The sequence below is a fragment of the Stenella coeruleoalba genome (assembly GCF_951394435.1).
Source record: "Stenella coeruleoalba genome assembly, chromosome: 11".
Taxonomy (NCBI): domain Eukaryota; kingdom Metazoa; phylum Chordata; class Mammalia; order Artiodactyla; family Delphinidae; genus Stenella; species Stenella coeruleoalba.
The window spans coordinates 7502284-7526499 of NC_137157.1; the positions used below are offsets into that span (position 1 = coordinate 7502284).

Sequence of the window (24216 nt, forward strand, 5' to 3'; positions counted from 1 at the left end):
CCCCGCCCCGCCCCGCGCACGAGCCGGTAGACAGCTCCGCCCCGCGTCGGGGGGCGGGCCGAGGATTCTTATTGGTCGGTCCTCCGGAAGCTACCGGATTCGGAGTCTCGCCTAAAGTCTTGCCGCCGCCGGCTGCGAGTGGGTTCGCGGTGCGTGGCGGTGGCGCTTGGCGAGGGCTGTGTGTGGCTGGCCGCGCACCCCTCCCGCTCGAGCCCGAGACCCTGCGGCTGAGCCTCATTTTCCTCTGTTTGTAGTAGCGGAGCACGCCCCGCACGGGACACCCCTACGGTGCAGCCCCATTTCTGGCCTGGGGGCTGGTCACAGCTATTGGAACGGGACGGAGCGGGCTCAGGGATCCCCACTGCCCCAGGCCCCGGTGCGTGACTGACCCACCCGTTCCCAGAGCCCCCCGCGCAGGCCGGGATGTTCGTCCTGGTGGAGATGGTAGACACCGTGCGGATCCCCCCGTGGCAGTTTGAGAGGAAGCTCAACGACTCCATTGCCGAGGAGTTGAACAAGAAGTTGGCCAACAAGGTACTGGGTCCACGGGGTCGCGGGCAGGCCTTGGCACGGGAGGGCCCAGCACTGCCTACCCACCCGCTGCCGGCCTGGCCATGCCAAGCCTTGGAGTTGGGCAAATAGCTTAAAGTCTCAGAATTCGGTTTCTAAGCCTGTGCATGGGATGGGGGTAATCCTTAACCCACTAGGATGCTGGCAGGAATCAAAAGAAAGACTGGGTTTGAAAAAGGCCTTGTAACTGGGAATTGCTAGCGTCCCCACTTCCAAATTACTTTGCAATCTAGGGCGAGTCCTTTACCCACTCTGGGCCTCAGTTTCCATTTGTAAAATGGAAATAATAATTGCTGTCCAACCATGCATTGTTTCTGTGAAGATGGATGGTAGTTTAGCTATAAGGAGGTTTATCCATTCATTCCTGCAAAAAAATGTTTGTGCACCTTTTATGTGCCAGGCTAGCATGCCTTAGTGCTGGGTCCTCAGAGGCCTTCCCGTGGCCTTTTCTGAAGCAGCCCTGCCTCTGCAGTTATTCTGTGCCATGTCACTCTTTCCTTCTTAGCACTCACCACTCTTTTCTTATTTGTTTACTTGGTTACTGTTTTTCTCTTTCCCTCTCCATGAGGGCAAGTGACTGTTGTCTTCTTCCCCATGGTATCCCCCATATTTAGCCAGAGTCTGGCACAGAGTAGATGTTCCATAATTGCTTATTAAATGAATAAGACAAGCTTCTGCTCTGTAGTGTGGTGGGGAAAGCTGATATGGGTGAGAGACTCCCACAGCTGAGTGTGTGATGAGACGTTGAGGTAAATGTTATGAGAACAGGTGTTCACAAGCCTGTGGAATGAAGGAACTTCACCTACAATGAGGGAGACAAGAGGGTTTGCTAGGGAGATAGTGCTTGAGCTGAGATCTGGTGGTGAGGAAGAACTAACATAGGGGATTTGTTTGTTTGGGGGGGGAGGTTCTGGGCAGAGAGTAGAGCTGTGCAGGAAGCAGAAACAGGATGTGCAAAGGCCCTGTGGCAGGAGGGAATATCGCATCTATCATGGCATGGAGGGGCTGGTGTGGCCTGAGCACACAGAGCGAGGAGAGGCTGGAAAGTGGTGGGAGCCAGGTCATACAGGGCCTGCAGGACTTCATCGAATAATGGTCTTCAGCAGGAGGTAGTAGGCTGAGGCGAGAGCCGGAGGAAGATTGGCTGGCTGTCGGCAGAAGGCAGGTCCCTTCCATAGAGCCTGAAATCACAGAAGGTGGAGTGTACAGACCTAGGGATTTATTGTTGGTGGAGAGAACTCATGGAGTCCTTAGTGGATGGTGTCTGATTACTTTGTGAGGTAAAAGGAGAAGGGACCTCTAAGGGACAAAGAGAAAAGGTGTGAAAGTTACAAGAAGGGTATGTAGTCCTTCTGTAATGCAGGTCCTTCTCTGACCTGTTCAGACAAATATTTCTTTTTTTTTGGCCACGCTGCGAGGGTTGCAGGATTTTAGTTCCCTGACCAGGGATCGAACCGGGGCCTTCAGCAGTGAAAGAGCTGGACTGCCAGGGAATTCCCAGACGAGTATTTCTGTATTTAAATCATTGAGTCATTTGAGAGGAGGCCACACAGAAGAGGTCCAAGGTCCAGCCAAGGGCACACATCTCCTTGTGCTTCCAAAGCCAGCCGACTGCCTCATTGCCCTGAGGTCTGGCCAGGACTCTGAGTTCTCTGAGCTTCCTGCTAATCCTTGAACAGTCCTGCAAGGTCTCTAACTGGGAGGTGATGACGCTGGTGTCAGATAAACAGACACCAAGCAGCTAGTCCTTTGCAGCATCCTGGAGTGGAGATGGGTCATGGGATGTCCTCTGCCTGTTCTCTGCCCAGTTTCAGGGCCTCCCATGTGTCACTCTGCCAGCCTCAGTCCCTGTGGCCCCGTCTGTGTGTCCGAGACTTTGTGAGCAGAACAGCGATTAGCTGTGGTCTGACACTTTAAACTGTGAGCTCTAGTATGGAACTGGGGCCTTGGAAAGTGTAGGTTTAACCAGGGGTTCCCCACCACTGATCCTTATTAGTAATGATAATGATCCTTGATTGGTGATTGTTATTTCTAGCAGGTGAGCTGGCTACTGAGCTAGGTACTTCGCAGCTGTTCTCTTGATTTAACAACCCCACAGCCTGGTATGTCCATTTTTGCAGATGGGTAAACTGAGGCTCAGAGAAGTGACCTTGGAGGTCACACAGGGAGTGGTGGAGCTGGCGTTGTAACCTGCATCCGTCATGTCACCAAAGACCTTGTTCTTTCCAGAGTTCAGCATCCTCCCCGAGTTCCTTACCTCAGGCAGTGCCCCAATGCATTTCCAGCTGTAAAGGGGGATAATCATACCTGCCCGGCGCGGGGTGGGGGTGGGAGGTGGGGGGTGGATCTCAGGAGAGACTGCGCAGGGAGCTGGGCCTCAAGGTCACGGGCTGTGTACATGGATGCCCACAGGTCGTGTACAACGTGGGACTCTGCATCTGCCTGTTTGACATCACCAAGCTGGAGGACGCCTATGTGTTCCCGGGGGACGGTGCATCACACACCAAAGGTGGGTGCCCTCCTTCTGGGCACTGGGCTTCTTGGGGCTCAGTTTTCTGTAGGGGGAGTCCTGGTCAGGGTGTTGGGAGACCTGGGGCCTAGTCCTGACTCTGCCAGGAATTTACTGGGTGATCATGGGCAGAATCTTCCCCTTTCTGGGCCTCAGTTTCCTATCTATAAGAAGGGGAGGTAGACAAGGTGATTCTCAAGGCTTCTCCAGCTCTGAGATTGTGGCTCTGTGTCTGTGTCCCCTTTGGTCTTGTGAGTTATATGAGCCCCGCTCTGCCCGGCTCTCAGGCTGCTCAGGCAGGGTGGGTGGACAGATAGTGGAAGACAATTGGAGTAGGCATTGCTAGCTTAAAAGTGGGGAGAGCGGAGGGGAGCACAGCTGCCCCTCTTGGGGAGATGGCTGGATGGGGGTGGGAGACTTTGAGGGACACCAAGACATAATGGTTAAAAGTGTGGCCTCTAGGTTTAAATCCCAACTCTGCTACTTACTTGCTGTGTGTCCTGAGCGGAACATGTAACTTTTCTGTGCCTCTGTTTCCTCTTCAGTAAAATGCAGTTAACAGACTTTATTTTTTAATTTTTTAACAGTAGACGTTATTGTTGTGAGAATCACTAAGTTAATATGTACAAAGCTCTCAGGACAGGACCTTGGCACAGAGCGAGTGCTTGACGGCTCATCGATTTGAATTGTTTCTCCGATTCTGTGGGTCAGCTCAGTGGTGGTCTTCTGGGCTGGCTTGGCCAGGGCTGGATGGTATAGGGTGGTCTCATGTGTCTGGTGGTTGACAGACTGGTTGGATGGGGGGCTTTGGCTGGGTTTCACGTCTCTGCTCGGTGTGGTGTCCTGTTTCAGTAGGTAGACTGGGCACCAAAGCACAGATGCTTTTCAGGCCTCTGCTTATATCCCATTGGCCAGAGCAGGTCACATGGCCGAGGCCAGAGTCTAAGGATGGAGAAGGGCTTCCTCTGGATGGGAGGGGCTGCGGTCACATTGGCAAGGGATGTGCACCCCGGATGGGAGGGAGGAGTAGAGGGCGGGTCACCTTGAGGAGAGGGCTCAGGGAGGAAGCGGGGTGTTCTTCTCTCCCCTGCCTGGACAAACCAGATCAGAAGCAGAGGGCAAGGGCGCCATTGAGGTGGTCCGGGGCTAGTCGGGGTGCAGGCATGCCTCTCGCCTTCCGCTGGGCGCTCGTCCGCCTGCCCCAGACCCTCTGAGTCAGAATCTCTGGGAAGGGGCCTGCAGGGATTCTCACAGGAGGCCGCATTTCAGGAGCCCTGCCCTGGCCCGTACTGGGGGCGGGGGGGGGGGGGGTGTGGGTGTCAGCCTCAGCACAGAGATGTCCGAGCATTCCAGAATGTGCCGTGAGGCTGCCTGGTGTGTGTGTCCAGGAATCCAGAGATTTAATTAGTTCTCACGGATGCTGTTGAACTCTGTGGGGAGCTGCGTGTAGGGACCAGGACGGTTTCGTTAGCAGAAAGACCAGTCGGTGATGTGGACACAAGGCCACGAGGGCTCTGAGCCCAGTCTCTGTCGTGGGACAGGGGCCTTGCTGTCCAGGAGACAAGTGGTCAGGGGGCCAGAACTTCAAGAAAAACTCAAAGGGACTTCCCTGGTGGTGCACTGGTTAGGAATCTGCCTGCCAATGCGGGTGACACGGGTTCGATCCCTGGTCCGGGAGGATCCCACATGCCGCGGAGCAACTAAGCCCGTGAGCCCCAACTACTGAGCCTGTGCTCTAGAGCCTGTGACCCACAACTACTGAGGCCCGCGCGCCTAGAGCCCGTGCTCCGCAATGAGAGGCCCGCGCACCACAACGAAGAGTAGCCCCAGGCTTCCCTGGTGGAGCAGTGGTTGAGAGTCCACCTGCCAATGCAGGGGACACGGGTTCGTGCCCTGGTCTGGGAAGATCCCACATGCCACAGAGCGGCTGGGCCCGTGAGCCATGGCTGCTAAGCCTGCGTGTCCAGAGCCTGTGCTCTGCAGCGGGAGAGGCCACAGCAGTGACAGGCCCGAGTACCGGAAAAAAAAAAAAAAAGAGTAGTCCCCGCTCACTACAACTAGAGAAAGCCTGCGTGCAGCAACAAAGACCCAACGCAGCCAAAAATAAATTAATTAATTAATTTAAAAAAAGAAAAAAACTCAGAGAGAAAAGTTAAATATGAGGAAATTCTGTCCGTTCATTTGGGTGTGTCTGCTGCTTGGTGTAGGACTTCACTGCTGGTTTTCTTATCCACCCTGCTTCACCCTGGGTCCCCTGCGTTCTTGGGAACGAGGTACGGGAGTAGAGCCCAGGGTTAGGCCTGTCACACAGACCTGGAGTTGAATTCTGGCTCAGGCCCCCCTTCGTGGGGACCTCAGGCATGTGACTACCTTCCTCAGCCACACTCTCCTCATCTGTAAAATGGGCTTAACACGTGGCTACAAGGCTCCTCAGGGCCCGTCGAGCATCGCGCAGGGTGAGTCTTTGGTCTGTGGTGGGGATCGGTGGCCAGGCTTCGAGGCTGAGCACAAGCCCAGGCCCCCCTCCCGCCACTGCCTCGCCAGGGCTGTGGCCAAGGGTGTGCTGAGCGGGGCTCCGCACCGGGCCTCTGCCTTCGCTTAGAGGATTATTCATTTGCCAGTTGCCTTCTGCTTCTTTCTGTTTCTCCTCCTACTCAGGCCAGATTACTTTACCTGTCTCTCTGGGACTCACTCCTGGAAAAACGGTGTAATGATAATGGTGCCCGCCTCACACAGCCCTTGCGAGGAATAAACGAGAAAAACCACGGGAGGCCTTTGGTCCGGTGCCTGGCGCATAGTAGGTGCTCAGACATGTTAGCCTTTGTGACTGGTGACACTGGCCCCGACTGGCCAGCCTTATCCCTTGTCACTTAGGGTACCTCTCCTTGGCACCAGCCCTGTGTTCTCCATGCCTGCCAGGCCGGCTGGACCCACCCCCTTCCCCTGCCTCTGGCTGAACTGGGGCCCCGCTCTGGGCTCTGGAGCAGCCTGTCTTTGTGCCCACCGTTTGCTTTGCTCTTTTCCCTTGTTTTTTAAGTTGTGATAAAACACATATAACATAAAATTTACCATTTTTAGTGTATAGTTCGGTGGTATTCAGTGCATTTACATTGTTGTGTGGCCATCACCACCATCCATCTCCACGACTTTGTCTTCTTTTTTTTAAAACTTATTATTTTTTTTAATTTAATTTTATTTATTTATTTATTTTTGGCTGTGTTGGGTCTTTGTTGCTGCGTGCAGGCTTTCTCTAGTTGCAGCGAGCAGGGGCTGCTCTTTGTTGCAGTGCGTGGGCTTTTCATTGCAGTGGCTTCTCTTGTTGTAGATCATGGGCCCTAGGCGCGTGGGCTTCAGTAGTTGTGGCACGTGGGCTCTAGAGCACAGGCTCAGTAGCTGCAGCACACAGGCTCAGTAGTTGTGGCTCACGGGCTCTAGAGCGCAGGTTCAGCAGGTGTGGCTCACGGGCTTAGTTGCTCCGCGGCATGTGGGATCCTCCCGGACCAGGGATTGAACCCGTGTCCCTCGCATTGGCAGGCGATTCCTAACCAGTGCACCACCAGGAAAGTCCCTTTATTGTCTTCTGAAACTGAATCTCTGTCTCCACTAAACAACAGTTCCCCAGCCCCTGCCCCCCAGCCCCTGTCCACCACCATTCTACTTTCTGTCTCTATGAATTCGACTACTCCAGGTACCTCATGTGAGTGGAATCATGGTATTTGTCCTTTGTTGAAACTCATCATATCCTGAGGCAGCCCTACGTATCCTGGAACAAAGTTTGCTCGAGCCTACAACTAAGAATGGGTCTTCCTCTTCTTACTGGTCCTTCAGACCCATCCTTTCTGACTTTCCAGTCTTCCCACCTGCAGGCTAAACATCCCTAGAACTTCAGATGGGGGTCTTGGGAGGTGGCCCGCAACATAGCACCATCCCAGCTGGCCCTCCAGCTGGTCTGTGGCCTCCTATTTTATTTTATTTATTTTATTTTTTGGCCGTGTGGCATGTGGGATCTTAGTTCCCTGGCCAGAGATCGAACGTGTGCTCCCTGCAGTGGAAGCGTGGAGTCTTAACCACTGAACCGCCAGGGAAGTTCCTTCCTTTTTGTTTTTTAATTGAGATATAATTCACATACCATGAAATTCACCCTTTTAAAGCATACGGTACAGTGGCTTTTAGTATATTCACCAGGCTGTGTGACTATCACCACTGGCTAATTCCAGAACATTTTCATCACCCCCAGAAGAAACACCGTACTCATTAGCAGTTACTCCCCGCTCTGCCAGCCCCTGACAACCATTAATCGACTTTCTGTCTCTGGATTTGCCTATTTTGGACGTTTCATATGAATAGAATCGTAAAATACGTGGTCTTTTGTGATTGGCTTATTTCATGTAGCATAATGTCCTCGAGGTTCTTCCATGTTGTTGCATGTGTCGGTACTTTATTCCTTTTTGAGGCTGAATAATCTCCCATTGTATGGATATGTCACATTTTGTTTATACATTGATCTGTTGTCAGACACCTGGGTGGCTCACCATTTGCTTCTGGAGGTAATTGTTCCAGCCTTGAGCTCCCTGGGCACAGGATCCTGTGTCATCCTGCCCCTGCAAGCCCAGTGCCCAAATCGGGCCTGGCACAGACCTGGCAGAGGCTCCGTGGGGATTTATTAAAATGAACTGACATTGGGTCATACAGGGGACAGGATTTTTCCATGCTGTGCGTAAGTGACATCTGCCCTCATCTACCCTCTCCGAGGTCAGCATGCGGCTCTCCCATCTTAAGAAGGCTCAGACGGCTTTTATTTGTCTCCTCCCAGGGAGGGAGGGGCACCAGCTGCCTCCTCTCCTTTTCCCACACTTTCCTGCCTGGTGGAGCCATGGGGAAGCAGCCTGGTGGGGAGCTGGGGGCCAGGTGGACCCTGCTGTCCTTGGGGTGAGGCTGCCAGACCAGGCAGCTGAGGGCATTGGTAGCAGAAGCCTGTGTTTAGGGATTAAACCCTTTCTGAGGAAGGCAGATTCAACCCAGCGTTCCTGTCTCATGGTTCAGAAAGACTTGGAGTTTCCCCTTGGCAGAACAGCTGTGTGACTGTGAGTGGGTAACTCAGCCTCTCTGAGCCACTTGAGCATGGTCACACTGAGGAAGCATGACATCTGACACAGGTGGATCGTGATGGGCACTGGGCGACTGCCAGGGGGCAGCCTTATGGTTATTTACTAGCCCTGGCGGAATTCAGGCCCTAGACACCACCTTTGGGGCTCGGTGGACACCCCGTGTGTGTGCGTGCACGCGTGTGTGCAGGGCAGGGGGCAGGCGCTCAGCAAGGGGCAGCAGTGATGGAGTGACGGCTTCTGCCAGGCTGTGGAGTCAGAGTCTGTGATGTGGGCACAGACCTTACCTGATATTTTTCTTGGGGTCAGGTGAGTAGGGACCACATAGGACAGGACTTGAGAACCCACAGAGGCATTTTTGCTGGTTTATTGGCTCTTCCCTCACCCCAAATTCCAGAGCATTTTTAGCATCCTGTTCCAGGTCAGAGCTATGCCTGGGGCAAACTTTGCCAATCAGCAGGAGATGGGGGAACTTGTTTCCAAACCTGGTTCTCTTTGCCAGTTGCTTCTGCCCTTGTTAGAATTTAAAGGAGAGAGCCTGGGCTTCCCTGGTGGCAGAGTGGTTAGGAATCCACCTGCCAACGCAGGGGACATGGTTCGAGCCCTGGTCCGGGAAGATCCCACATGCTGCGGAGCAACCAAGCCCGTGCGCCACAACTACTGAGCCTGTGCTCTAGAGCCCGTGAGCCACAACTACTGAACCTACGTGCCACAACTACTGAAGCCTGCACACCTAGAGCCCGTGCTCCACAACAAGAGAAGCCACCACAATGAGAAGTCTGCGCACCGCAATGAAGAGTAGCCCCTGCTCACGCAACTGGAGAAAGCCCGCGAGCAGCAACGAGAACCCAGCGCAGCCAAAAATAAAAATAAATAAATTTTTTAAAAAAAGAAAAAAAAGAACAGCAGCCCGGTAATTTTAAAAATAAATAAATAAATAAAGGAGAGAGCCTGGAGGAAGGCTGGAATTGCCTTTGGAGTCATTGCTGGCCCAGAATCTGAGCTCAGCTGTGACCGATGGATTTGGGAACTGAGCCTCAGTTCCAGGGCCAGTGCTGCCGGCCTCTCACACGGGGGCCAAGTTGTGGCCTTGCCGGGGACGGGGCCGAGGGTCCCTCCGGCTTAGCTAACAGGTCTAGGCCCACGGGCGCCTGGCGTGGACTGCTGTGTGGCTTCTTGGTGCCGCCACGGGGTCAGCATGCCAGTGAGTGAGAGTGGACACTGGAAAGCACAGGCCACCCCAGCTGGAGCAGCCTTTCCTCATGGCCTGCTCATCACCGACACGCTTTCATTTCCAGTTCACTTTCGCTATGTGGTGTTCCATCCGTTCCTGGACGAGATTCTGATTGGAAACATCAAAGGCTGCAGCCCGGAGGGAGTGCACGGTAATGTTGGCCCTGAGTCCTCACATGAGACCCGGGAGCACACTGGGGGCAGATGGCGGGGCTGGCCTGCCTCCCTTTAGCTTCTGTGCTGGGCCGCATGGTCAGGGGAGGGGTCACATAGGTAAAGAGAACCTTCCCGAGCTGTCTGAGCAGCTTGTGCGCAAGGGGGATGCTCAGCCCCGTGCTCTAACTGTGAGGACCTAGGCCAGCTGGGGGCTGTCACTGCAAGGCTGTGAGTCAGGACCTCAGGGCAGGCACTGGAGCTGGCAGAGGTGACTCGGGGCCCTTGGCATCCGCTGGTCCCTGTCGTGCAGTGTCCACCTCGGGTTTGGGTGGCTGCTCAGGCTGTGGCAGAGGCGTGGGGCTCTGGGGTGGGGACGGGGCCCAGGGTTCCATGGGCAGCACAGGGTAAGGGCTTGCTTGTCCATTCTGAGCCCCGTCTCATGCTGTGACCTGCATGTCTTCCAGTCTCTCTAGGGTTCTTCGATGACATTCTCATCCCTCCAGAGTCACTGCAGCAGCCGGCCAAGTTGTATCCTCCCAGGGTTAGAGTGGGTCATGGAGGAGCTCGGGCCTCTCCAAAGGAAGGTCCTCACTCTTCGAGGTGGCCTTGGGTCCTGTGACCTGATGCTGCTGGCCTCTGCCCACCCCTCCAGCTTGCATTTTGCTCTGGAAGCACTGACCTGCCTGTGCTTCTCACACTGACCGTGGTGTCTGCACACCTGCGCCTCCATCTGGACTGTCAGGCCTGGTTCCAGCTCAGTGCGCTTAGGTTGTCCCTTCAGGAGTCATCTCAAAGGTCACCTCCCTCTAGAGGCCCGCCTGACTGGCCCACCTCCCCCCCCTCAGCTAACATTTGAGGGCTTGGCTCTGCGGGTCCTAGGCTGGTTGAAGATTCCCGTTGCTGGCTCCCCCATTGTCCCTGTCCCAGCCCTTGCCTGCTGCACTGGGGTTGCTGTTTCTGTGGGTGCTCACCGAGACTGCTCACCAGGAGGGACCCCATCTTGTCCCGACTGTACCTGCAATGCCCAGCATGGGACCTGGCGCAGAGGAGGGGCAGGACCCATCTGCGGGGCTGCCATTAGAGGGCAGCATGTCTCTTCGGTGTGAGCTCTGCTGATTGGAGGGGGGCCATCCAGCAGAGCCGGCAGTAGGAAGCCGGGGTGTGTGCGTGCGTGCGTGGGTGTGTGTGTGTGCGCGCGCGCGCACATGTGTGCAGGGCAGGGGCTGTGTGTGGCTCTGGAACTTGCCAGAAAACCTGGCCCAGGCTGGCCTGTCCCTCAGCCTGGTGACCTCCCATCCTGCCGTGTCCTCTTGGAAACTGGGCAAGTCCTTGGGCTGCCTGCTGTCAAGTGTCCTGAGGCACTGAGAGGGATGTGGAATTGCACTATGTGGAGAACGCTGGCCAGCGTCAGTGAGCGCTCGGGCTGACCGAGGGGTCCTGTGGAAAGCACTTTCCACATGTGCTGTTTTATTACCTCCCCACCGCAGCCCTGGAGGGCAGGCCTTACTGTAATCTGTGTTTTACAGATGGGGACCCTGAGGCACCGAGAGCTTGGGCCTGGCCCCAGGTGGGTGGCCTCTGAGAGGACACACGGGCAGAGTAAGACCTCAGGCACCGAGGGGCTGTGGTCATTCCACGTTGAGGCAGAGCTCGCGCTGTGCTCTGGAGCTCCCTCCTGCGCTGGTGTCCCGTGGTGCCTGCCGGGGTCCGTGTTCCCAGTCTGGATCCTGGTGCCCAGGAGATCCAGCCACTCACTGGGCCCGGCCCGACCTTGCCTCTCGCACACAGCGCTGGGCCTGCTTTTCCTGTGACTTCCCAAAGCATCTCAGCCTGGGATTGGATTTTCCTGGGGCGTGCCGTGGGAGGACTCCCCAACACTCTGGCTCCCCCGTGGCCTGGTTGTTGCCTTGACCCTGCGCCCCACCTAGCGATGAGGCAGAGCAAGTGTGGGTGTGGGAGTACGAGACGGAGGAAGGAGCGCACGACCTATACATGGACACCGGCGAGGAGATCCGCTTCCGGGTGGTGGACGAGAGCTTTGTGGACACGTCCCCCACTGGGCCCAGCTCAGCCGATGCCACCTCTTCCAGCGAGGAGCTGCCAAAGAAGGAGGCTCCGTACACGCTTGTGGTAAGCTGTCCTCATAAGACTGCGGGGAACCGAGGGGCGGGAGGCCCCAGCAGGTCAGGGCGCAGGTCCCTGTTGTGGGGTCTTGGGCAGTCCCTTCTCCCTGGGCAGCCCCATTTCTGCAGGCCAGGGCAGCGGTAGTTCTTTGTTTTTTCCTTATAAATTTATTTTTTGGCCGCGTCAGGTCTTTGTTGCTGTGCGTGGGCTTTCTCTAGTTGCAGGGAGCGGGGGCTACTCTTGGTTGTGGTGCGGTGGCTTCTCCTGTTGCGGAGCACGGGCTCTAGGCACGCAGGCTCAGTAGTTGTGGCTCACGGGCTTAGTTGCTCTGTGGCATGTGGGAGCTTCCCGGATCAGGGCTCGAACCCATGTCCCCTGCATTGGCAGGTGGATTCTTAACCACTGCGCCTCCAGGGCAGCCCAGGGCAGCAGTAGTTCTTGCAGCGAGGTTGTACAGCTGCCATGGCTGTTGGGGAGGGCGAGGGAGCCAGGCCCCGCCCACAGGAGGGATGACACCAACTGGACGACGAGGCTGTGGGCCAAGGGGCTGAGAGAGGAAGAAACCAAGGGAGGGGTGGCAGGGCTGCTCCCACTACAAACCCACACGGCCTGAGGTGGCAGGGAAGCTGCAACCGGCCAGATCTGACTTGGGTCCCTTTTGTCTTTTATCCTCATGAAGCCAGACAGTGAGCGACACATGACAAAAGTGGGATTTCAGGGGCCTGCTGGTAGGGTTTTCTGGTATAACGTGGGCCCCGTAGTTCACTTTTAGGGCACCTGTCTTTGTCAGGATTGTGGGTGGCCCAAGGCTTCCCCTCTGCGTGTGTTTGGAGGCTGGGGCTCAAGGTTACTAGGCCTTTCTGGCAGAACTAGACCACGAGTGGCTCAGAAGCCAGGCCCAGGACTGGTCTGCTGGTGCCTGTGTGGGCCAGGCCTGGGGGCGAGGGGTGAGGGGCTGTACCCTCAGTAAACCAGCACTTTTCCTTACATGCCTCAGGAGAGGCTGGAGCAGGAGAGGGGAGTCTGGACCAGCGGGGAGTACTGCTGCAGCTCCGGCATGTCCCCAGAGCCTCCTGGCTGGGGTGTGCCCCACCCTCCCTTTGGCCTGTGCTGGGCACCTAAAAGGAAGGGCCCCCATTGCCTCCTGTCCAGGTTGGCTCCAGCTCTAAAGGTAGATGAAACATGCCTGTTCTCTCTCCCCCCCTGGCAGGGATCCATCAGTGAGCCGGGCCTGGGCCTTCTCTCCTGGTGGACTAGCAGCTAGCACTGGGGCTTTGACACTGGACCCTGCCCAGCCCTCGGGAAGGTGGTGCGGCGGGTCCTGAAGACGACAGGATCCGAAGAGCAGCCTGTGCCCTTCCAGGCTGTGCCCTCCCCTCCTCCTCCCAGACCTACCCCGCTAAGTCCCACCGTCCACATGGACTTCTGCCTGTCAGTGACAACAAAGATATTTAATAAATGATGGCCACGTCAGTTGGGAGAGCCACCATTGTCTCAGTGTTCTAAGGTTACCGAGTTGCCACAGCTGGGACAGTTCCTCACCCCGGATCACTTCTGGAGATGACTTAATGGCAGGACTTGGGGTCTGAGAGATCCAGGCTGCCTCAGGCTATGCTCTGGGCCAGCTGAGCTTGGTGGCTCCATAAAGTAACAGCAAGAGGCTGGCCTGGGGCAGCTGCCAGTTGCTGATCAGAGTCTGACCTTTAAGGGAAAAACCCTCTTCCCACCAGCGTGTGGAAGGTGGGGCGGCCTGGACTCAGCTGACCAGCTCCGTCAGGAAAGTGGATGCTGTGGATTTTGCTGGCCCAAGGGGGTGAGGGCTGGTGACCTGCTGTTGTTACTCCCCCACCAGCAGTAAAGCAGGAAGCCTCGGGCCACCTGTCACTTTCCGACCTTGGCCACACCAGGAACAAACACCCAGTGGGTGTCTGCTTGTGATGTGAGATCCTGGCACCAGGGCAAGCACCCCATCATTTACTCAGCAGAATGGCTTTGCCAGAGTCCTGTCCCTTCACTCATTTCTGCCAGGAATTTTTGCCGGGACCAGGACATCGTTTTGTAGCACCCACCCGACGCCATGTTTCTGTCAGGCAAGTCTTGTCCTGATGAAGGAATCTCCGTGGAGCCTGCCTCCTGCCCTGGCCTTTCTGCTCACATGGACACAGGGCCGTGGAGGTATGAGTAGTGCCAGTGGGCAGTGCTCCAGGGAGAGGAGCAGTTGCAGAGCAGTGCCTGCGGCCGCCCTGTACTAGAAACTAGGGAGCAGTACACATATGGACTAGCTGTGACCTTGGACGTGGTGGTCTGTCTGTAAAACAGACACTCTCTGGGCATTTGAAAGGCAACTCGATGCCCAGGGGAAGTGGGGGCTGCATCTTGGGCCAACCCCTGCCCCCATTGGGGAAACTACTGGAATGTGTGGGCGTGGGGAGGGGAGGCTGCAGGCAGAAGCAGGGCGGGAAGGAAAGTGGGAAGTCTGGTGATGGGTCCGGCTGTGGCGTGGCTGTCGGCATCCACTGACTCTGGCTGTGAAGGACCCCCTGCCCCACAGGCTGGAGTTGGTAACAGCACAGACACCATCACTCACAAAGGAACACTCACTGAATCTGGATTCTTATTTTCCTTAGAAGAGCAAAAGGATCTTTTGAACCCTTCGGCCACCAGTGAAATGATCATGCAGGAGAAAAACTTTAGATGGGAGTCTGTCGTTAAAAATAAATACAGTTGCCCAAAGCTGCTCAAGATCTGAATCAAACTAAAAACAGGAAGGTGGGGGGTTGATACGTTATTTTAAGAACCTCCCCACCCCCACCTGTGGGTCGCTCCATGGGCAGAGGGAAGAGAGGCCAGGAGGCCTGGCCACACCGTCTCGGTGGTGAGCGAAGCCACGGCTGGATCGGATCAGATCCCGTTTTGGTGACGCAGAACTGCACTCGTGACACCGGAGCTGGGTCCGAGGAGCAGGACGGGCGGGCGCTGGTGGCAGAGCAGGACCTTACTTCTGCTGCAGCTCCTTCATTCTGTTCAGAGCACTGCCAGCGCGGAACCACTCGATCTGGGTCTCGTTGAAGGTGTGGTTCAGGAGGATGGTCTCCTGGGTCCCGTTGGGGTGCTTGATGATGCATTTCAGGGGCTGGGAGGAGGAGGGGGAGGGAGGCAGGTGTGGGTGGCCTGGCTCTTGGGAACACGGCCCTCGGTTCTGGTAGAGGGTCAGGAGGGTGGGTCAATGCTCTGGGTCCTTGGGGCCAGCAAGGCGAACCAAATCCTAGGCCAGGTCTGGGCCTCGGTGGCCATGGTAAGACCTAGATGGCTTAACTCCTGGGGCCAAGAAGGTCCTGCCGGGCATGGGCTGTTGGCCTCTGAGTGCCAAGCCTGGGCTACTGAGTGGACGGTAGGAGGGCCTGAGCTGGCTCTACCCTCATCTATGGGACGGCATTTCCTTCCCTCTCTAGGGGGGTTATCTGGAGAATTTAGGGGCCCTTCTAGCTGGAACAGAGGCTCATGGGAGGAGGTGCAGGTAGGGCCAGGTTTAGAAGGAGGGGAACCAAGGTGGCTGCCCCCTCCATTCCCCTCCCCTCTTAGGAGGGCCCTGGGGGAAATGGGCTGGCTGGTCCACCTCCTTCCCTGGTCCCCTACCTTGCCAGGGGTAAAGTCCTTCAGGCCCTGGATGGTCAGCTTGTCCACAGGGTGAATCTTGTTGTAGTCAGCTGGGTCAGCGAAGGTGAGGGGCAGTAGACCCTGCTTCTTCAGGTTGGTTTCTAGAAGGCAGAGGGCACACTCAGTCCATACACGGCAGGTTCCTTTTGTGAGGAACCTCACCAACCAAATCTAGTTAAGGCTCTGGGAGAGGCACCCCTAGTCCTGCCACATGGGGACAAACCTGGGGCATCGACTATGAGGACCAAGGTGGCGCACTCCCAGTGATGTGGGGCCCTATGCAAGTGTGCTTTGGTGCCTGTGTTTCCTGAGGCCTCTGACAATCAGAGACAATCCTTTGACCACGTGCCCTGGATTTCAACTGCTACAAGTTTGGAAGCAAGACCAGCACATGCTAGAGATGGGAAGCCGTGGGTGTCAGAATCCACGCAAACCTGAAGGGGCAGAGGCTGGAGGCTGGTGATGGTGGAAAATGAGCTGCCGACACGCCCCAGGAATCAGGCGTGTGGCTCCAGGCCCCACTGGGCCACTGGCAGGTTAAGGAACCTTGGGCTGCCAGCGAGGGGAGGTGGATGGGGCTGGGATGGCGCTCCAGCTCACCGTGGATCCTGGCGAAGCTCTTGGTGATGATGGCCCGGCCCCCGAGGTGGCGAGGCTCCAGTGCCGCGTGCTCCCGGCTCGAGCCCTCGCCGTAGTTCTCATCTCCGATCACCACCCACCGGATGCCATGTGCCTGTCAGGAAAGTAAGGAGCGAGTTTATGAGGGAGAGGAGGGCACTGGCCCCCCTCCTGCACAGTCCTCGGGCTTCCTAAGGCTCACAGGTCAAGGAGCTAGAGAGTCTCCTCCTCACCTGCTCCCCAAGGACAGGTGAAGTTAGAGGTGAATCTGGCCCAAACCAGGCCCTGGGAAGACATGTGATGAGACACGGGCCCTGGCTGTCTGCAGTGGGCCTGAGAAGGTGCGACCCCCCCATCAGTGCTCAGCCTGGAGGCAGGCGTGAGTGGGGGGCACAGTGTCGGGGAGAGCCCAGGGCAGTGGGGGTGACAGACATGGGACTGCCTCCGTGGCACTGGGACACTATTCAACTGCAAAGTTACTGGTATGGACTCCCCCTGTCCCTGAACCACCCACTGCCCCATGCAGCCACCAGGAGGTGCCAGAGGACCCCCATCCCTAACCCCCACCAACCCACCTTGTAGTAGCGGGCAGTGTCAGGGACGGGACCAAACTCCTGGGTGACGGCATTGCGCACGGAGTTGGCCTTGCCGTTTTCGATGTTGATGGCACCGATGAGCAGATTATTGGAGATGTTGTCCAGGTGCCCACGGAACTTGAGCCAGGGGCCAGCAGCCGAGATGTGGTCAGTGGTACACTTCCCTTTGACCTGGGGTGGGTGAGCAGAGAGGACAGAGGTCGTGGCAGGGCCTCTGAGTGGCGGATGAAGGGAGAGGCCCTCTCGAGGCAGGCAGCGGGACCGGGGGATGGGGACACGAGAAGGATGTCGGGCTGTGACACAGGGTCTACAGTTTCGGCGTCACCACTCTGGCCAAGAGGGCTCAGGCAAGGCTGTCACCCACCCCTCAGAGGGGGTAGAGGAGTCTGGACATGGAGGACACGTATGTCTGCTCACTCACCCTTTAGACCTAGGCCCCCAGGTAGGAGATGCCCAGGCTGGAAGACCAGCGACACAGAGAGGAGCCCAGGGATGTGTCTGGGTTCTGGCTAGTGACTGATCAGTTTCATCTACCACGTGGGCCTAATATTGGCTGTGACACTGCCTGGAGACCCCACAGTTAACAGCATAATGCACGTGTGACATGGGTCTGAGGCCTCTGGCTGTACCACAAGAGCTTGTCTGCTCAGCTCCCAAACACAGGCCATACCCCCGATGCTCAACTGTGGGAACAGAGGAAATGACGTCTTCCGGAGCTTGTCTTGCAAGCCAGACGTGTGGAGACCTGGCTGTGCAGGGTCACATGTGCCCATCTTGCCCTCCCTGTGCTGCATTCGCTACCCACACCCACTGGAGGTGGCCCTCACCAGCTGGAGCAGGATTGCTGAGGGCCTCAGACAGCAGCTGGCCAGACTCAGTTCTGCCCGGCATGGGGCAGTGGAAGAGGTTTGGCTCCTCTGCAGCCAAACCTCCCTTCCTGCCCCCACCCTAATCTTGACTGTGTCCTCCACCATGGTCCATGGGAGAACGTGTGGTTTCACGGCCCTTCCTACCAATCAAGGGAGGGTGCCCTGGCAGCACAGTGTCCTCCCTGTCCCCACGCCGCTGACCTTGATGAGGATCTGCAGGTCCTCCAGGTCTTTGCCGTCCCACTTGTCAAAAGGCTCCAGGAGCTGCAGACGCTGGCTGGTGGGACTCACGTCCACCCGCTGCCCGCTGCTGTCCTTAGGGGGGTGCTGGTAGGTGTCCTGTCCAGGATCGAACTCCTGCAGCAGGGGACAGGGCACATTGGGTGCCAGCCCCTCAGCCCCCATTCAGAAAGGCTCTCACGGAAGGCAAGCTCCCCCGAGCACCAAGCCGCTCTCTCCCAGTGAACACGGCCGCTTCACCCTCACAGACGGTGAGCGTCCCTCCTGGGCAGGAAGTGTCTCAGCCACACAGCGGCCCTGAGGCCCAGGCCGAGGCGGGCGTGCAGGACAGGTGGCCGTGGTGGTGCCTGCTCACCGCTCGGGGAAGCTCATCTGCGTCTGGAGCCTCCAGCTTGAACTTCTTGCCATCCTTGCCCGTCAGGAAGTCAGTATCTGGGTTGAACTTGAGGGTGCCAGCAATGGCCAGGGCTGTGACAATCTGAAATGGAGGCGGCCAATTTGTCAGTCGGCACCAAACTCCACTCCCGTTCCTCCACCTCAGCAGAGACCAAAGCTGAGCTGGAGCCCAGGAAATTTCCAGATTCTCCACAGACCACTCTTCCCCTTAGAGGCGGGAGCTGCAGGAATCTCCCTGGGACCAGGGCCATTGGGCCCGCAGGGGACTCATGAACCCAAGGGTAATCTGGCCTCTACCACCCCCACTGGGGCCTGACCTCAGAGCCCCCTCGACCAGGGTCAGTGCTGGACCCAGAGAGGCCGGAAATGTGGCTGCAGTGAAAATGTTCCTTAATGGGCACTGAAAACATGGAAAGGGCCGTTTCTTCACAAAAGTATTTCTGGAACACTCATTCAAAAAACCAAGTTACAAAAGACTGGCCAAGTGCGGACAATCACTAAGTGCCCGGAGCACGCGGCTCAGTGGCTGTTCACCATGACAGCGGCCTCCCTCCCGGCTCAGGGACAGTGCGAGCAACTCCTGCGCTGCTCCTGGGCCGCTGACAGGACCCTGGGGCACAGAGGAGGGGAGCGACAGGGTCAAGGCCATAGGGCTGGGTGGAGGTGGGCTGCCTCTGTCCCCAGGTGATGCTAAGGCTCCTGCTCACCATCGCAACTGTGCTAAATGAGACCTCAGGCTCCTGCCACTGAGCGGAGCCAGGCGGGGGGCACCAAGGGAGCTGGACGCCTGGGGCCGGCAAGGTTTATGGCTCTTGGTTTCTGCCCTGACAGTCCCTTGCCCTGCAATGCCAAGCCTCCCTCAGCAGCCCTGCGGGGTCAGACGGCCTTCCCCAGTGCCCCTACTCCCCTGACCGGCCAGCAGCAGGGCCCCGAGAGGCCGTCCCAGGTTAGGGCCGGGCCTGGCAGAGTCTCACCTCAGGGGATGTGACAAAGGCATGGGTCTCAGGGTTCGCATCATTGCGGCCTGTGAAGTTCCTGTTGTAGGAGGTGACGATGGTGTTCTTCTCCCCCTTCTTGATGTCCTTTCTGCCAGGTCAGAGGGGACAGAGTTAGGGATGTCTGGCCTTGCCACCTGGCCCATCCTGCCTAGCTCATGGCAGAGGAGGGGGAACTGGAAAGACCCTGAAAGGGTCACCTCCTCCCAGAACTCACACACACAGAGCAAGAGGGAACCTCGGGCATCACTGAGGTTTGCTTGAGACCACACGTAAGACAGAGGCCAGACCAAGGCCAGAGTTTCCTGACCCGGGCACTGCTTCCTTTCAAGAGGCTGCATCAGAGGTCACCACTGTGTGCATTACGATGAGGCCCCCTGGCTTCTTCCTGCCACCCCAGGCTCGTCCAGGTGGCCACTCAGTGCTGCTGGAGGCTCTTCCTCTTTACTTCCAGCCCAACTTTCCAGTCCTTCCTGGAAAAGTCTTCTAATGTGCAACAGCCCCAAAGCTAGAGGCCTTGGGCTGAGAGTTTTCACTTCAATGACATCTCCCCTCAACATCTGGGGCTCTGTACCCCAGGACATAAAGGGCCGTCCTATCAAAATCGTGCTTCTGGGGCTTCCCTGGTGGTGCAGTGGTTGAGAGTCCGCCTCCCGATGCAGGGGACACGGATTCGTGCCCCGATCCAGGAAGATCCCACATGCCGCAGAGCGGCTGGGCCCGTGAGCCATGCCCGCTGAGCCTGCGCGTCCGGAGCCTGTGCTCAGCAACGGGAGAGGCCACAACAGTGAGAGGCCCGCGTACCGCAAAAGAGAGAGAAAAAAAAATCGTGCTTCTCACCTGTCCCACTGGCCAATGCAGGGGCCACAGGCATTGGCCAGGACAATGCCACCCACGTCCCTCAGGATCTGTGCCTGCAGCAGGGACAGAGGACAGGGAGTTGTCAGGGGCAGGCTGGCAGCTGATGGGAAAGGGTGGTTCAGCAGCCTGAGGGATGAATAGCTGATGGGAACCCTGGGGCCTGTCCCAGCCCCTGCCTACAAGGCTGTGGTTTGTTCTGCCCTGAAGCCACGTTACTCAGCAGTGGGGTGGGGGAGCCAGGGGCGGGATGCGTGGGCACTCACGTAGCCGTCCCGCTCAATGGTGGCACGGATCTGCTCAGAGCCTGGCGTGATGGTGAACTGGGACTTGCACTTGAGTCCATGAGCCAGTGCCTGCTTGGCCACAGCAGCTGAACGCCCCATGTCCTCGTAGCTGGAGTTGGTACAGCTGCCAATCAGACCTGGTGCATCATAGGTGGTGAGGCCAGGAGTCAGGAGGAGAGAGTAACCAGAGCTCTCCACCTGACCGCAAATGATCCAGGTCTGGTCAAGAGTTCACCAACTCTGCTTCCAACAGAGACACGTTGGAAGCAAACTACCTAGCTGTTTAAGAGTAAAGGATAAGCTCCTCTTGACCCAGCCATTTAAGGGAAGAAGATGAGGCCAGTGAACACGACACTGAACATGCGTGGAAGCAGTACAAGCCACTCTTACAGTAGTACAGTCTGCATGTGTATGCACATCAGCAGGCCCACACTGAGACACTTACATGACTGCTGCTGGGTGAGGGCCTATAGGCCAATTTTCTTCTCTTATACTTTGTAGTATTCTCTGGCTTTCTAGTTGGTTTATAATCAGGGGAAAAAGAATTCTTTTTAAAAAGTCTGGCTTCCCTGGTAGCACAGTGGTTAAGAATCCGCCTGCCAACGCAGGGGACACGGGATCGAGCCCTGGTCCGGGAAGATTCCATATGCTGCGAAGCAACAGCCCGTGCGCCACAACTACTGAGCCTGCACTAGAGCCCACAAGCCCCAACTACTGAAGCCCGCGTGCCAGAACTACTAAGGCCCGCGCGCCTAGAGCCCGTGCTCCATAATAAGAGAAGCCACTGCAATGAGAAGCCCACGCACCGCAACGAAGAGTAGCCCCTGCTCGCCGCAACTAGAGAAAGCCCGCACGCAGCGACAAAGACCCAACACAGCCAAAAAAGTAAATTAATTAAGTAAATAAATCAGAAAAAGGAAAGTCTATCAGTTATTCAGAAAGTCAATAAAGACTGGATGACATCACACTGTCTATAGACAGAGACAGTCTCTCTCACCAGCTCAGCAATTTAGTTTCTAATTTTAAGCTACCAAAGATTTGTTTTTATTTACTTCAACTCATAAGGCTGAACACATTGTATATAGCACTTCATGCCAGGCACCACCGAAAGCTCTTACCACACATTAACTCGTCCCACTTCCCAGCAATTTTAACGGGTAAGTACAGTATCACCCTCGTTTTACACCTGGGGAACCGAGGCACAGGAGGTGAAGTGATTTGCTCTCAGTCACCCAGCTGTGAAGTGGCAGAGTCAGATTCATACCCAGGCCACCTGGGTTCATGTGCTTCACAGCCACACTAAACTGTGACAACGGTGATACCATGCCAGTGTGTCCGTATATGTAAAGCATGTGAAGTAAAATCAGTCGTCATGGTTGGTGAGAGGAAGTGTTTGTAAAACAGAAAATTACACACATCAGTATGTGCATGTACACAGAAATACAGTATCCTGTCAAAGAGCTTCTAGAGCTGCTTCTGGCTGAGGGTGGAGATTAGGGGTGTTTTAAAATACTTCTTATTTGTCAATATTCTCTACACTGATATATATTTCTTTTTTTTTTGAAGGTTTTCTTTTCTTTTTCTTTTTTTTTTTTAGGTTCCACATATATGTGTTAGCATACAGTATTTGTTTTTCTCTTTCTGACTTACTTCACTCTGTATGACAGACTCTATGAAGATTTTCTTGATGTGGACCATTTTTGAAGTCTTTACTGAATTTGTTACAATATTGCTTCTGTTTTACGTTTTGTTTTTTTTTTGGCCGCAAGACACGTGGGATCTTAGCTCCCCAACCAGGGATCGAACCTGCACCCTCTGCACTGGAAGGTGAAGTCTTAACCACTGGACCATCAGGAAATCCCTCTATTTCTTTTATACCAAGAAAAAGTAATTTTTTAAAAAGCCATAAGAAAAAAACCAACTGCTTCAGAAAGTGCCTGGTCCATTCAGGAAGGGCCCCGCGGTAAGCACAGGCCACAGCCCACAGCCCTGGGTGGACCGCTGGCCCTGAGGCAGGGGGCGGGGGTGGCTCACCTACTCGGATGTCCAGGGGCCACCCCTCCTTCTCTGCCACACTGCCCACTTCTGCCACAGGGTGAGCCAGGTCGGGGGTGAAGGGCCCATTGATGTGCGGCTTCAGCTGAGGAAGAAAAGGCACGGGAGGGAACCCAGCTTGGCGCGTGGACAGCCTCTCTTCTTCAGAGGCGGCCTCACTCCCGCTCACCAAGTCACGGTGGGCCTGGGAGGCCAACTACTGTTCTCACGGCTCTACCCAGGAAATGCCCGAGCAACAGGCACTGTACGTGCCGCAGCTCCTGGGATCTCTCCAACCCCGCACGGCTCGTCATCTCCAGCCTGCAGACGGCAGAGCGCCTACTTTGCCCAAGGTCACATAGCTCGGCGATAGCAGAGGCATGGGATGAATCAAGGTTGCCAGCTTCCTAAGCCCATTACCTCCCATACTATGGTGCTTCTGGAATCTTACAGCCAGATGCTTTACGTGTGACGATACTTATCAATCAACGTGAAGCACTTAACGAAGTGCCTGGCACACAGTAAGCACTCAATAAATGTCAGCAACTGTTATTACACGGATTAGCTCATTCAGTTCCCATGCCTGCCTTGGGTACACTGTGAAGTGAGGCCCACAGTGCTTGAGTAACTTGCCCAAGGTCGCAGGCTTAAGTGGCAGAATCAAGATGTGAACTCATGCAGGTTGGCTTCAGGGCCTAAACCCTTGGCTGCTGTGCTCTGCTGCTTCTGCTCCTCCAGACTGCCCTTTCTCTGGCCTTCCAAACGCCACCCTGGCCTACAGGTCTCAGGGTGCCAGGCTCAGGCTTGGGAATCTTGGGCTTTGCCCTCTGAACTCTCACAACTCTAGGGCAAAATCCTGGCTTCTCCTAAAGCTGAGGTGGGGGCCAACTGAACGTTTCTGAATCACCAGCAGTAGCCACCTCCACTCTCCCCTTGGCCATACAGCCTTCCTGCTGCCCCTCCCACCCCACTGATTCAGGCAGCAGTTTGCAGGGACACTGGGGAACCAAAAGCCCAAGAGCCCTGCTGGGTGTGCAGCCAGGGACCTGCTCTGGCTCTCCCCAGGGCCCACCAGAAGTCCCCAGACGGGGCCTGAACCCCCCACCCTCAGAAACTCCTGGAACCAACTCCCTTCCTCACCTCGCTGAGGTTAATTTCTATCAGTTGGTCATAATGGCAGCCAGGGTCAGGTACCAAGTGATCCTTGAATTCATCAGCAAGGTTGGCAATGTCTGAAATCAACAAGGGAGGGAGACTGAAGCATGTAAAACAGAAATTGGCCATGAGACTCCATCCATCCATCCATCCACCTGCGCATCCATCCATCCATCCATGCATCCATCCACCTGCCCACCCATCCATCCATATGAACCAGCTACCAGGCACCTGTCAAACACCAGGCCCTGGACACTGACTGGGCAAACAAAGGAACAAAACAAACAGCACAGGACACAGCTCCTGCCCTCGAGGAGCTCACGTCTAGCGAAGGAGCTATCAGTGAGCCGGAAGTCACAACATAATACAACAGAGGCACGCAGGAACACGGGGACACAGGGGAGAAGTAGTGACTGAGGCTCAGAGTCAGGGAAGGCTTCCTGGAGATGAGAAGCACTGAGTTTTTAAAGAAGGAGAAGAAGTTACTTGATAATAAAAGCGAGGGAAGGGCCTTTCTGGTAGGACTCTGTGTGCGGAGAGCTTGGGAACAAAGTGGCAAACTCCCCCCCAGGCCCCTGGCCTCTGGCTCCACCAATCACCCTCGCTCACCTCCCTTCAGAGGCTCCAACAATTCCTCCCCCAGGACCCATTTCCCACTCTGGGTTTCAAAGAAGCCAAACTAGAACCTCAGGGAAGTTGCTGAGGGAGGCCTACAAAGTGGTTCTTGTTCCAGACCTTTATCCTCCTCCCCCTGCCAGGGCAGGAATTACAAACAGAAGCAGATCCATGTCATTTCCAGAGCCTCCCACAGAGG

The 24216-nt window shown here is 56.1% G+C and overlaps 2 protein-coding genes across 2 annotated transcripts in view; one reads left to right on the top strand and one right to left on the bottom strand.

Moving 5' to 3' along the window:
* The first annotated feature begins 115 nt into the window (after positions 1-115).
* On the top strand, positions 116-14152 carry POLR3H (RNA polymerase III subunit H). The gene is made up of 6 exons (XM_079937149.1): positions 116-534; positions 2983-3079; positions 9483-9569; positions 10038-10101; positions 11502-11703; positions 12908-14152. Exons 1-6 carry the CDS (start codon positions 424-426, stop codon positions 12959-12961), a joined length of 615 nt encoding a protein of 204 aa, XP_079793275.1. The 5' UTR covers positions 116-423; the 3' UTR covers positions 12962-14152.
* Positions 14153-14298: 146 nt separating this feature from the next.
* The window catches only part of ACO2 (aconitase 2), a 51839-nt gene continuing 41921 nt past the window's right edge, over positions 14299-24216 (bottom strand). The window contains exons 8-18 of the mRNA XM_079937148.1: positions 23388-23479; positions 22248-22353; positions 20193-20350; positions 19909-19982; positions 19048-19159; positions 18033-18155; positions 17639-17794; positions 16548-16739; positions 15955-16087; positions 15334-15455; positions 14299-14830 (exon numbers count right to left, since the gene is read on the bottom strand). Of these exons, the coding sequence (XP_079793274.1) occupies positions 14693-14830; positions 15334-15455; positions 15955-16087; positions 16548-16739; positions 17639-17794; positions 18033-18155; positions 19048-19159; positions 19909-19982; positions 20193-20350; positions 22248-22353; positions 23388-23479 (1406 nt within the window). The 3' untranslated portion in view covers positions 14299-14692. The remainder of the gene's footprint in view (positions 14831-15333; positions 15456-15954; positions 16088-16547; positions 16740-17638; positions 17795-18032; positions 18156-19047; positions 19160-19908; positions 19983-20192; positions 20351-22247; positions 22354-23387; positions 23480-24216) is intronic.